General features: G+C 39.2%; 1 protein-coding gene across 1 annotated transcript; it reads right to left on the minus strand.

The window, feature by feature from the left end:
• Positions 1-7,248: 7,248 nt before the first annotated feature.
• On the minus strand, positions 7,249-7,959 carry LOC148293865 (uncharacterized). The gene is made up of 2 exons (XM_088254627.1): positions 7,627-7,959; positions 7,249-7,524 (listed from the first exon to the last, which is right to left on the minus strand). Exons 1-2 carry the CDS (start codon positions 7,957-7,959, stop codon positions 7,249-7,251), a joined length of 609 nt encoding a protein of 202 aa, XP_088110753.1.
• Positions 7,960-14,785: the final 6,826 nt, after the last annotated feature.

Here is a 14,785-nt window from a genome sequence, read left to right on the forward strand (position 1 = left end):
CCTATTATGGATGCAATTACGTTCTGTTATTTAATAAGTCTTGCAATTTCAGAAAAACTTGACATGCGTCTTATGGACGTTGTTACTACATACTTGTATGGGGAGTTAGATGCTAATATTTATATGAAAGTCCCATAAGGATTCAAGTTGGCAGAATCAAACACTAAATGACGAAACATGTACTCTGGATGAATGTGGTACAACCGTCTTAGTGAATATTTGATTAAGGAAGGCTACATCAATGATCCCATATGCCCTTGTGTTTTTATAAAGAAATCAAATTCTAGATTTGCAATCGTAGCAGTGTATGTCGATGACATGAACTTAATTGGAACTCCTAAAGAGATCATTAAAATTGTTGAATATGTAAAGTGTGAATTTGAGATGAAAGACCTTGGAAAAACTAAATATTGTCTTGGCTTGTAGATTGAGCATCATCTCAACGGTATTCTTGTCCATCAATAAGGTTACACTGAAAAAAATTTGAAGCGATTTTATATGGATAATGCCCACTTGTTGAGCACTCCAATGGTACCTCTTCCTTAGACACAAATAAAGGTTCGTTCCGTCCTAAAGAGGATGATGAAATGATACTTGGTATAGAAGTACCATATCTTAGTGCGATAGGTGCTTTATTATATTTAGCCCAATGTACTAGGCCATATATTACATTTCCAGTAAATTTATTAGTCAGATATAGCTCAGCTCCAACACATAGACACTAGAATGGTATAAAGCATATCTTGCGCTACCTTCGCGGAACAACTGATATTGGCCTGTTTTATTTGAACGAACCTTCCAAAGGTCCAAATCTTGTTGGATATGCGGATTCTGGGTATCTCTTCGATCCACATAAGGGTCGATCCCAATCTGGTTATGTGTTTACTTGTGGAAATATAGCGATCTCATGGCGATCTTCCAAACAAACTTTGGTTGCTACCTCTTCTAATCATGCAGAAATTCTTGCGCTCCATGAGGCCAGTAGAGAATGTGTTTGGTTAAGATCCCTAGTTCATCATATTAAGAAAACATGTGATCTTTCTTCAACAACAAAAGCTCCGACAATCATGTATGAAGACAATGCTGCATGTATAACTCAAATTAAAGAAGGGTTTATCAAGGGTGACAGAACCAAACATATACCACTAAAGTTATTCTACCCACATGCGCTTCAGAAGAATCAAGAGATTGAAGTCAAACAAATTCGTTCCCAAGATAACCTGGCAGACCTCTTCACCAAAGCTCTTCCGAAGTCTATATTTCAGAAGTTGGTATATGGTATTGGGATGCGACGACTTTACAAGCAATTAGACTGTTGAATATCAGGGGGAGATATCAATCGAGTAAACTCCTCAATTTTACTACATCGGATGTATGTGCAATGTACTCTTTTTTCCTTCGATCAGGTTTTTGTCCCATGTGGTTTTTCTTCACAAGGTTTTTAATGAGGCAACATTTAGCACGTCCAATATGATGTCATTGTATGGTGGACATCCAAGGGGGAGTGTTATAAATCCATACGTTATGGGTTTATAGGTTATGGATGCCCACCATAACCTACCACTATTAACCTATCATAATACCCGTCATTATATATTTATAACCTACCAATTATGGGTGGTAAATGATTTAGGCCTCTCTACCCCCATAAATAGTGGCACCAAATATGAATGGAATACAAGTTTATTTGAGCAAATTATATTGTCTTTCTTTTCCTCTTATTTCTCCCTACAAATTCTCTAGTTTCACAACATGAATAACTTCAATAAAAATGCATCATATAATCTATGTGAGTTGTTTTTCATGGAATTATGGAATATAAAAAAAAAAAACAAAAATACAGATAAATCTTTTATGAACCGCATCCACTAGACCATCCCAGACGCCATCGCCTCTTTCTCTCTCTCACCAACCCAAAACCCCCTTCTCTGAACCGCATCCTCACCCCCCCTTCCTCAACCCACACCCATTCACACTCCCTCCCTTACCCACAACCCCACAACCATCCCCTACCCACCCACCACCCAAAACCCCACCTTCATTTCTTGGCACCTAAAGTCCCTAAAGCCAAAGTATGACCCATCAACCCAGAAATTGAATTCATGTTTTCGTTTTTCATAGAAAACAACAATTTGTTGTTTTCAACTTTTGTGCATAAGTTTGGATTCGTTTTTAGAAGTTGAAAAATAAGTTTGCAAAAACAAAGCAGCAAACGCGTTTTCATTGAAAAATGGAAACGAAAAATAAAAATGGGGTCCCAAAAACGCAAACGAATGGGCCTTTAGTTTCTAGTTTTCCTGGATTTAAATCCTTGCTCCTCAAGTTTTGCTTCAAAACCTGCAAGGTTATTTAAGTTCTTGGTGGGATTTCAATGAGGCTATAGCAATCTGAAGATGCCCATTACCTGCCATGGTAGTCGCCCAACTTTTTCTTTTTTGCCCATCTTTCACATCTCTTCACCTCACAATTTCTCAACATAACCTTAAACATTGTTTGGGTCTTTTTCTATCGAAAGGCTTGTTTGGACTTGTTGATTCTTGGACCGCCATAGAATGGTGAATCAAGCCTTCATTGCCCCTTTTTCTAAGTTGGCGAGAACTAGGCCCAAAGCATGCCGAGGGAGAAGCAAGTCCTAGGGGAGTACTTTATTCTTCTTCCAGCGGCTGCGTGTTTTGTGCTAATGTTTCTGGTAGTTAGATGAAGAGTTTAAGATGGTGCATTGATGTTGCACAGGCTTGGCATGAGAGTTTGCTTTGGTGAATCAAGATACTACTACGCTTGACATGAGAGGCTTGTGGCGTGGAAGCTAAGAGAAAATGAGCATAAAGAAAAGATTAAGCCTTGAGATTTTGAGTGTTTTCGGAAGCTAGACGAAGAGCTTGCGATGTTTGTGTTTTCTTACCAAAAAGGTAATGACTATGGTTTCAACTTAGATTGAGAGGATGGGTGTTTCATATTTGGGATGAAGCTTTTTGAGAGAGAGAGGGAGAGAGATATGATAAAGGATGGGTGGCTTGAGTAGATTTCCAACAGCTTGATGAATGCTTGGTTGTGCTTTTGCATGGTTGAAGATGACTTGATGATGTTGAACCGAGATTGTGCGAGCTTGGCATGAGAGCTTGGTGTGTGGGAGCTAAAGACTCGCAAGTTTAGCAAATGAGAATGCATGTGCTTGACTTGGTGTGGATAGGCTTGAGTTTGGGTGTTGAGAACTTGTTGTTTGTGGCTATGGCTATGGTGATTTAAGAGTTTCAAGAGAAGGATGATGGAAGGAAAAGCTTGAGGCTTGAAGGCTATGGTGTTTATAGCTTGGAAGGGTATGAGGAGGAAGGAAAAACTTGGAGTTATGCTTGATGAGGCTTTATAGGGAAGATGGAGGATTTCAAGGCTAATAAAGTAGAAGAAATGGTTGTCATAGCTGAGGAATGGCTAGGATGACTACTGGAATGCTTGCAACAGCTGAAGGGAGGAAGAACGTGGTCTGATAGTTGCTGGGGTGCTTGAGCAACCAAGAGATGTTGTCCTCTACTTGTGTCATGGCTTCTAATTTATAGAAGACAAGGGCTTTCCTTTATTTCCAATGGGTAAAAGGAGGTGATGAAACCATTCTATTTCCAACAGGCAAAAGGAAGCATTGGGACATTATTATTTCTAACAGGTAAAGTTAGGCATTGGAAAATGACTATTTTCTATGGGTTAAATGAGGTGTTGGAATTGGCTTGTTTCCATAAGGTAATAGGGAGTGCTTGAAGGATATCTCATTTGCTCACCCACATTGGAGAACTCCAAGCAATGGGCTTGGACTTTGGTGCTCCCAAGTAGCTAGCCCAAAGTCTCCATTATCCAAGAGCTTATGTGGGCCTTGTGGACCTCCGTAACCTTCCACACCACAATCCCTCGTGCAAGCACCGTAAACCACATGAGTTGGGTTCATGTGAGCTTGGTAGGTGATTGGCATAGGAAAAATGTATTATAGGTTTGACATGGCATGTACACTATTTCCATATTTATTTAATGAATTAATTCCCAAAATACAATTTGGATTAACGCATGACCAACATTATATGTTATATTGGGCTTTAAATGTCTTTGGGCTTCTCGTGACTTTTTGGGCCTCAACATTAGCCCCCTTGATAATTGGGGCCATGAAGTGGCAGCGAGATGTGCCAAATAATCAATTTCAGCCCAAAAATAATTGGCAGTGGCATGGCATGGTTGATTCTTCAATATGCATGAAATATCCATGCTTGCTTGCTTGGTCGTAGTCGTTTTGTTAATTTTTACAGATTCATTTCAATTATTTTTACTTTTACAATTATGTATATGCTAACCATGTTTATTATTTGTTGAAAAAAGGGGCCAATAACTTTATTTGAACCTAAACCCAAGCCAAACCATCATACCATCTAGACTCTAGTTTTTCCGGATCCACAGTAAGCTCGAGCTCTTTCTCTCTATTCTAATTCGCTCATCATTTTCTCTCGTTTCAAATTAGCTCGAGCACTTTGCTCGCTTGAGTCATTCTATAGTGAAGGCCTTATAAGGCCCTATATCTTAACCGTTTGATCAAACTAACCAATTTGATCCAACGGTTAAGAGATAGAGTCTCATCTAAGGGCCTTAGGCCCTCACTATAGAATTCTACTTGCTCACTTTTCTTCTGTATTTGGGTTGATTCATGAGGAAGACAAGTCCTAGACTAGGTTTAGGGCTAAGCCCATTTCTTTGATAGTTGGGGGTAGGGGTAGGCATCTCATCCAAATTATCCGCATACTAACTGTATGGTACCGACGGTTTAGTTAGGTTTGGTTAAATAATTATTTTTAATTTTTAATTATTCCAATATGATTCGTACCGAAACATTTGGTTAAAAGAATGGGTAACAATATCCCTAACCTGACGGAAACCCATATCAATATTTATAATTATTTTATTATTTAAATACTAATATATGTATCTATTTATTAGTGGCTCCACATTCATTGGTTCCACCCATTTTGCGCTCTTGCAAAGCTTCTTCCAATCTATTAGGAATTTTAATTCTTTCCATTTGACTAACAAATACTTAGCTTGAGGAGACAATCTGTATGTGGAGACATAATCAACAATGGCATTTTTCACCTTGCCTTCTAGTGAGAATCTATCTGGTGGTATTCCCATGTTTGCTCGTGCAGGTAATTTTTTTTTCGTAATTTCAACAATATTTTGAGAAGCATTGAGATATGAAGGACTTACGTTAGGGATGTTCAGTAGAGAATGAGTAGGTATGTCCGAGAGAGGGGGGTCACTACTGTCCAGTTCGGCTGGGCTATTCGGCTCTGCTCGACTGTTCGGCTAGGCTGGACTGGACAGCAGCCTGCTTCCAACAACTGCTCAGGTCGGCTTGGCTAAGCTGAGCGGCTTGGGTTCCAGTGCATTATTTTGTGCTTCTTTCCCCTTTATTTCTATCTCAAACCAATTATGTGCTTCTTTTATTGTATTCTCCCTCTGAAGGACATGATTGGACACGTCTGACAGAAAAAACATCTCGCTCTCCATAAATGTAACATCCATGGTAACATAAAAGCAGTGACTGGAGAGATGGTAACACTGGTAACTCTTTTGTTGAGGTGCAAAACCCACAAAGACACAGTGGAGGGCACACAAATCCAACTTGGTTTGGTGAGACTTATTGAGATGGACATACGCCACATAACCAAAAATGCACGGAGTGAGATTAAGATGGGAACAAATAGGAACATGAGCAGCCAATGTCTGAAGTGGTGTTTTAAAATCCAAAACATGTGAAGGCAAACGATTAAGAAGGTAGATAGCATACTGAAATGCTGCGGTCTAAAGGGTTTGGGGAACACCCCCCCCCCCCCCCAATAAGGAGAGCTCGGGTAGTCTCAAGAATATGGCGATTTTTGTGTTCAGCCACACCATTAAGTTTTGGAGTCTGAGGACAAGTAGTTTCATGGAGAATGCCCTTTTCAATGAAGAAGTCTGCGGGTGTGTGGTTAACAAATTCCCCTCCATTATCTGAACGAGCAACTTTAAGCGAACAAGAATATTGAGTTTGAATCATCTAGTATGAATTCTTGAATAAAGGACCAACTTCACTTTTATGCTTCATAACATAAAGCCAAGTTAACCGAGTACAATCATCAATGAATATCACAAACCACCGAACACCAAAGATAGTAGTAATCGGAGATAGACCCTAAACATCTGAATGGATGAAATCAAATGGAGATGTGCTTTTATTCAAATTTGGTGGATAAAAAGTTCGGTGACTTTTTGCAAAATTACAAGTCTCACACTGAAAATCAGAAATTTTTACTCCACCAAATAGAGATAGAATCAAAGACTGCAAATAACTAAGGGAAACATGACCCAACCACCAATGCCATAACCAAATCTTCTTATACTTCTCACTTACAACGCCCCAAACCTAATGAACACCACCCGATGCAATGTCATCCACATAGTAAAGCCCCCCCTCTCTTAGTACCATGCCTAATGATCTCCCTGGTTTGAACATTCTAAAGTAAACAAAAGGAAAAGAACATGAGCACGCAACAATCTAACTGTTCGGTAACTTGCCCAACATATAATAAATTATGGGACAAAGTGGGAACAAGCAAAGTTTTATGTAAAGATAGGGTAGGAGTAAGAGTAATAGAACCAGCCCGAGTGACTGAGTTAGATTCGCCGTTGGCAGTAACCACACTTGTTTTGGTAGGAGTAGTCATAAAATGAAAAAAGGATTTATCATAGGTCATATGATCAGTAGCACCCGAATCGATAATCCAACATGTATCTCATTGGTCAAAAAGCACCAAAGCTTTTCCATGTTTACCTTCACAGTCAGCAGGTTCTGAAATGGATAACTGGGAGAGAACAATAAGAGAATCATCAACTGAAGGAGCTGTCATGGGCTAGGTTGAGACACTCGAGGTAGCACCGGCAACCAGGCCGACAGAAGACTGGTCGGCGGTGGTGACAGTAGCTACACCTCTCTCGCCATTTTTTCCTTTGCATGCGCCACCTTTCGTTGCTTCTAGCATTCAAGGAACCACTCCGAAAACCTATTCTTGTGAAAACACGTGCCTCTGTATGACTGTTCCCATTACAATAAGTGCAATGCATGTTTTCTTTTTACTCAAAGGTTAGACGGGGAAAAGAAAAACTAGCAGCAACAGCTTTGGAAGCCATTACAACAAAGGATTCAGTCTTTCCATCCTTCTTGAGCATAGTCTCCCGACGTTAGGCCTCTTTACGAACAAAAGCAAATGACTCCTCCAATTTTGGCAATGGACTCAACCTCAACAAATCTCCTCTAATTTTATCAAACTCATTATCTAGACCTGCAAGAAAATCATAAATACAGTCTTTCTGTATCTCAGCCTGCCGAATCTTCACATCATCAGGACACTTCATGTTGATTGGATGACGACGGTCTAGTTCCAACCAAACGCTTTTGAGCTCAACAAAGTAGGATGCAATATTGCGAACTTCTTGAGTAATATGGGTTGCTTTACACTGTAATTCATAAATGTGTGACTCATTAGACGCGTCATAATACATCTAGGATGTACTCTCCCCGACATCTTTAGTTGTTAGTAGATCTAAGAATAATTCTACCAAATCAGGTTCCATGGTTTTTGTCAACCATCCTTTAACAATGGACTCCTCAATACACCACGAATCAAAGCCCATTGCGTCTTCCTCCACTTGAGCCACCTTCCCTGTCAGATAACCTCTTTTTCCTTGGCCTAACATGTGAGGCAACATCATCTTCGACCAAGTGCTATAGTTCTTTCCATTCAACCGTATGGTGAATGGGGCAGCGGAAGTATCATTGCGAACTGTAACAATTGGTTGTGCCATGTCAAGATTTTTGCGGGTTTCAGAAGCACGAGAAGCACTGGATTTTGCGGCTGCGGTGGGGTTGTCTAGGGTATCTTGGAAAGCCATGGTGGAGAGAGAACAAGTTTGGATGGATTGGTGTTGTAGGAGTCTTTTGTAGCACTAGGTGTAACATCTCGTCCCGTAATTTAATTTAATTTTCAAAATTCTAAAGCAAAAGGACGACTTTAACCTTAGGGTTCTTTGGTGGTTTAGGGTTGACTTTTAGCTCAGGGCTAGTTTTGGAAATTTTCTTAGTTCCTTAGCGTAGTGCTCAAGCTCACAAGTTCGTAGACACGTGGTGGGCCTAAATCGGAGTTGAAACAAAGAAGTTATGATTTACAAAAGTGCTGTGGCACAACCGTAAATTTTACAAAGTCCCAATTTAAGTACTAGAAACAGTTCATTTTTTTTGGAACTTCTCTCTCCTCATGCGCGACTCTCTCTCTCTCTCCACGGTGAACAATAGCACCACCGCTTCTACTTCAATTTCCGCCGTCGTCTGACCTTGGTTGCCATCGCAACCTTCACGAAATATCTTCCTCCTGTCTTCCTCTAGAAAACCCACCCAAAACCTTCACGAAATATCTTCCCAATTTTCTCAAGACACCCACCGTAGACAGCAGCGTATGGGCCTTATGTTAGCGACTTGTTTTCGACCTAGAATTATTCCCTCGTCATCCTGAGTACGATGATATGCTCAGATTTGAATTTGATTACCGTTTGACTACCGAACCGATATTGCCCCTATTATGCGATATTAGGTTTCGATAGGTTTGAACAGTTCGATCGGTTCCAATTTCAATTATGTTGTTCCCTGTACCTTTAGGATCGTGTAGGAACTTACGGATCGAGAATCGGAGTCCCGAATAATCCGAGTAAATGATTTTAGGGGTTAGGTGAACCAATCGTAGGGTTAGGGTTAGGGTTAGACTCATGGGAACTTTCAGATCAGAAATCGGAGGTTGTGGTCCCCGCTGGCCTAATTAACCTAGATGGTGGGCTTGTCGGCCAGATCGAGACCTTTCGGTTAGAAGGTGTTTGTGGTTTGGCTATTTAATTTTAATTTGGTATTTTGCTATGAGAGTTGTATTAACTGTTTATGAATTATTATTCTATTGCTTTTACTTTCTAAGGTAAATTGCCGAATACCCCCTTAAAATATCACGCTTTTTTGGTTCTTCAAAGAGCTCGAATGGGGAGAAATAAATTTGGGGGGGAGGGGGAGAGGGGATTTTGGTTTTTGCAGGTGGGGGTGGGAGGATGGGGGAGGGGTTTTTGAGTGGTGTTTGAGAAATGGGGCGGAGAAGAAATTGGTGGGGGTGGGGGAGAAGAAATTGAGGGTAGGGGGCGCTGGTTCTGAGTTTTGTGGGGTTGGGGGGATTGGAAGAAAGGGGAGGGGTCTATGGGGGAATGAGGGAGAAAGAAATCGAGTGGGAGGGGGATTTTGGTTTCTGTAGGTGGGGGTAGGAGGGGGGATGGGTGTGTGGGTGGTGATTGGGAAATGGGGGGAGAAGAAATCGATGGGGGTGGGGGGGCATTGGTTCTAGGAGGCTATAGGGGAATGAATGAGAAGAAATCGAGGGAGGGGGGAAGGGTGTTCTGGTTTCTACAGGTGCGGAGTGGGAGGAGGGGGGACTGGTCTGTAGGTGGTGGTTGGGAAATGGGGGGGCACTAGTTCTAGGAGGCTATAGGGGAATGAGGGAGAAGAAATCGGGGGGGTTCTACAGGTGCAGAGTGGGAGGAGGGGGGACTGGTCTGTTGGTGGTGGTTGGGAAATGGGGGAAAAGAAATTGGTGGGATGTTTTCTTTTTCTCCATTTGATTTTTTTACATTTTCCTTATTTTTCTTAATACTATACCTTGTAAAATGTCAAATTTACCCTTATATTTGACAGGCATTTGGATGGAATTGTGAAAAAGCTAATGGCAGGGGTGAAATTGTCGAATAAATTTAATACGAGGGCTAAATTGGTTGAAAAATTAATTCAGGGTAGTAATTTCGACAGTTTCAAGGGAGGCTCTGCAGATTTTCTGGTAGAAGTTAAGCCCTAAAGTTGTTTTGGAATTAGGGCAAGAAGGGTATTTTAGGAATGTAGGCCAACACATGCCTGGTGTCGGATAGGGAGAGTGTTCGTCACGGATTCCAAGGGAGAATTCAGGGCGGGTCCTTTCACTAGGTTTGTAACGACAAGAGCTTAGCCGCTGTTTGAGAGACTAGGGTTAACTGGCTTTGATACCAACTCAAACTAAACACATGATTGAATAATTGTGATTGATATTATATTTCTCCAAGAGGATGATATATATACAAGTACAAGTTGACTTTTCCTATAAGAAAAAGTAATTAGCTAATTACAAGAAATTCTAACTAGGTAATTATTTTAATTAGGTAACGTGAATTACACCAGGAAATCTGGGATCCCGGGATCCCTGAATTATGGCTCATGCCAACATCTTAATTTTTAGAACATATGTCTAATTGTAGCTCCAAAATGTCTCAAAATAAAAATCGAAAGAAAATAATAGCTCCAAAATTATTGCCTCTCAAATGATTTCCCTAGCATGAAAATGTTGTTATCGAGACAGCCTACTGTGTGAATATTAATATGAAGACTACATCCTCTGCTTTTGTGGAAATGTGAGTACATTATGACTAGATTGACACTGTTGTGAAATTATTGCAAGTGCACAATTCGCACAAGTAATATAGAAATAAGTACAGTGTCGTTCCCACGAAGACTATAATTTCCTATTAATTACCAATTATGATTAATTCAAAAGTTTATTTGAACAGTTGATTAAGTAGATTGATTGATTTAAGTAAACTAAAACAATTATGAAAAATAGCAATTTAATTAATGATAGAAAATCAAGATGATGAGACACTAGAGCATCTGATTTCACCATAACCAATTCCACTTAATTCTTATAGCCAATTAACCCTAATTGCTACTCATGTTGACAGTTGGTTTCTCGTAATTCATTCGATATCCCCTCTTGGGCTCAACCAAAAGTATTCTTAATTAACAACCCATTCTCTCTCGAGCAACGGATTTAGAAAATCAAGAACCCATTAAGTTCTATGAGAACCTGCAAGAAAACTGCATGAGTCATGTTAGTCCGTCTCGGGCACTCATTCAAGACATGGTATTTGTTACGAGAAGCAAACACCAAACATCTCCTCTCGGTCTCCGCTTGGATCATCAAATCAATTAAATATTGGCAAGATATTCAAAGCATTAAGAACAGTAACAAATACTCAACATGGAATAGTAATAAGAAATTAATATAACTATAAAAATTATAGAAATTTAGTGAAATACCCTATACTAGACATAAAATTATAAATATACCCTAAACTATTTAGGGTATATAAACACACCCAAAATATACCCAAAAATCGACAGCTGTCGATTTTTGGATTCTGTATATATGTTGGATTACGGTTTTGACCTTTTGGTTTGAATTTTGAGAAACAAGCCCAAAATTTGCCAGGTAGGATAGGAATGTTTTGAAATTTACGTTGGTGACCTCATAACTGAAAACTGTTTGGCAACCTCGTGATTTTTGTTCGAGCAGATCGAATAGTCCAAACGAGCGTCGTTCGAACGAAGCGATCTTCGTTCACCTCTTCGAACGAAGCTCTGTATAATCTGTTTCCAGATCTCCTTTCTTTTTCGATTCTTCTGAGCTTAATTTTTGGTGTGAGCTGAGTTCTATTGCTTCATTCTTGTTTGAATTGGTGGTTTTTGGAGCGATATTGTGTTGCATGAGATTCGATTGGAGCTTGGTGCGATCTGCGATCTTCGATTTTGAGGTATTCGATTTTCTCTTGTGAATTCATATTCGATTTTTGAGGTATTCGATTATATTGTAGTCTGATTTTTGGTGATTTCATGTTTGATTAATTAAGTTGCTGATTATGTTTTCGTTTTTAATTTTTGCAGTCTTGGAGTTTAAATTTGACATGCAGATCCAATTCTTCTTGATTTTATCCGTTTATTTTTGTTATTGCTGATTTGGAGGTAAGTTATTGGATTTTCTGATTTCGTTCTAATTTGTACTTAGATATTCGTTTGAGTTTTCAATTGTGATTTTAATTTCTTTTTGTTTATAATTTGGATTGATTTCAGATTCTGTTTGGTTGTGGATTTGCTCGTGTTTTGGTTTGAGCTGCGGGTAGAAATTTGTGCTATTCGATTTGGTTTTCATATTAATTGAGGTATGCTTTTTCAGTTGAATCTGAGTATATTCGTGCTTTTTCAGTACTGTAATAGTATTTATAGTTAGGAAAAATGTTAATAAAAGTCAAAGAACTGTTCAATAAAGTTCCAGTATAGGGTAATAACACTGCTTGTTTGGTATGAAATCGTATTTGTAATGCACGTCTACCTCTGTTACGTTCCAGTCTAGGGTAATAACACTGCTTGTTTGCTATGAAATCCTATTTCTAATGCACGTCTACTGTTCGGTTCATTTTTACACATGATTTTTCATGTTATTCACCCACTATTTTGAGTTAGTTCTTGACATTTTATAGCTTTTTACTTCCTTTTTGTGTTTTCTTAGATTTTACCTTGGTTGGAATGAAAATGAGCTAAAAGTGCTTTATTAGTTATAATTTTGTTTTTGTTCATTTTCGTAGGTCAACTTCTTGGCCTGGGATCAACATGCTCTGGTTCTCGGATGAGGTCATGATCTTCATGAGACTTGTTCCAATGGATGTTAACTACAACATATCCAAATTTGAGCTCCATTGGACAAGTATTGCCTATCCAACCAATCCAGCATGTTACCACAGCTCTGGAAATCCGGAATTGGCCAGCTTTTACCTCCATTGTGTCATCTTGATTAGTCTTGTTACCATAACACTTGGTAACAAGAATTTACCTTAGTAGATGAGATATTTCCTGAAGCATTTGGCATCTTTGTGAGGACAATGCTTCATTATTTGCAAGGGGACAAGAAGACAATGGGTGAAGACTTTGCATTAGAATACTAAAAGTAAAGCTGGAAAGGAGGAGAGAGGGAAGCAAAGGGAGTGTAATATGATATTGGAGAGGCTTTTCAATGGGGGTATTGGATTCATTACATCATTCCACAATTGAGGAGCAGATTGGAGAGCAAAAAAAGCTAAGGAAGGAAGGAGAGGGAGGTGCAGCCGCAGGAAGAAGGGGGAAGACTTCCACCATTGAAGACTTCAAGCTTTCATCATTTCCAAATCTGTAAACTCTTTCTAGTTATTTTTCGAATTTGTGTTTGAAATGATTATGAGGAACTAAACTCCATAGCTAGGGCTTAGGTTGAAGCCCTAAACATGATTACCTTATTGTTTTGATGCTTGAGTGTATGAATTTCTAGATATTGTTGATGAATTCCAATTCACCAAATTAATCTATCCTTGATGTGTGTTTTTCCTTGGTTGGCCATCTTTGAAAGCATGCTTCTTGAGATTGTTGGGATTATGTGTATCTTCATGTTATCCTAAGCAATAAATGGATGAAGTAAGAATCATCCATGTGATTTGGTTTCTTGAATACCTAATGTAAACACCATGCTATTAGGATTCTTGTGATGTTCATATTCTCTTTGAACTTAATGGGTTCTCCTTGTAATTGAATCGAAGTACGAACCATACCTAGGTTCGGTTATGGGGAGGGCACAAGTATTGTAGCACGAACCATGCACTTTACGTATATTAGAGAGAATCAATGCGTCTTGAGCCACGACCCATGGTCTTGATTGCGAACATCTTCATCAACACGTTTAGAGTTCATCACTTGAGTATCCATGAACATTGGTAGAATTGTTTAGGGTGGATTCCAAAACCTTAGTGTTTGTTACATCTTGATTCCACTCTTTGATAATTCATCTCTGCCATTCTCATTTAATTTCAAAGTCCATTTACTTTCATGCAATAGAAATAGGTCACTTCAAACAAATCAAACCCCCCCCCCCCCAATGTGTGTGTGAGTTGCGTGTTTGACACGTTATGTGTCTTTGTTACTAAATTTTATCTGTTTCCGTAATTGTTTTGGACCTTTGGTCCGCTTTGTGTTCTTGCATTTTCTGTGCTGAATCCAACCGTATAAAGAACGTGAATTTTGGACGTACGGTTGGAAAGTTATAGGCAAAACACTGGACAGAGGTCGAAACTAAAAAACAGAGAAACGAATCTGCCAAAAACGACCGGTCGTTACTGTTTAGACGACCGGTCATCACTGTTCACGACCGGTCGCACTGTTCACTGTTCACGGCACTGTTCACTGTTCACAGGTGATACAGTGGTGATAAAATGGCGATAGAAAATGCTGTTTGTGTTTTTGTTTAGTTTTCTTGTGTTGTTTCATTTCTTTTACACTTCTTTACTCATTTTTAGTTTCCATTTTGCATTTGTGCATTTGTGGTGTGTCAATTAAGTGTTCTTTACGTACTCAAATTAGAACTTATAGGAAGCCGACAAGTTCTTCGTGGGATCGACCCCGTACTTACATAATCTATACTTCAATAGATTCGTGCACTTGCGGGTATTTTTAATTGGTTGTATGCACATTAATTTGTGTCCTCTTAGGAATGCAACATCTACCACTGTAAAGTTCCAGTATAGGGTAATAACACTGCTTGTTTCCTCTGAAATTCTAGTTCTAATGCATGTCTACATCATGTAAAGTTCCAGTATAGGATCATAACACTGCTTGTTTCTTATGAAATCCTATTTCTAATGCATGTTTCGGTTTGAGCTGCGGTTAGAAATTTGTGATATTCGATTTGGTTTTCATATTAATTGAGGTATGCTTTTTCAGTTGAATCTGAGTATATTCTTGCTTTTTCAGTGCTGTAACAGTATTTGTAGTTAGGAACAATGTTAATAAAAGGGAAAGAACTGTTCAATA

This window comes from Prunus avium, chromosome 6 (genome assembly GCF_965620075.1).
Source record: "Prunus avium chromosome 6, drPruAviu1.hap1.1, whole genome shotgun sequence".
In the NCBI taxonomy this organism is placed as follows: Eukaryota; Viridiplantae; Streptophyta; class Magnoliopsida; order Rosales; family Rosaceae; genus Prunus; species Prunus avium.

Coding starts and splice junctions, on each gene's coding strand:
- LOC148293865 (XM_088254627.1), bottom strand. CDS start 7,959: ATGGCTTTCCAAGATACCCTAGACAACCCCACCGCAGCCGCAAAATCC. Junction 7,525..7,626: donor AAACCATGGAACCTGATTTG/GTAGAATTATTC, acceptor TATGAATTACAG/TGTAAAGCAACCCATATTAC.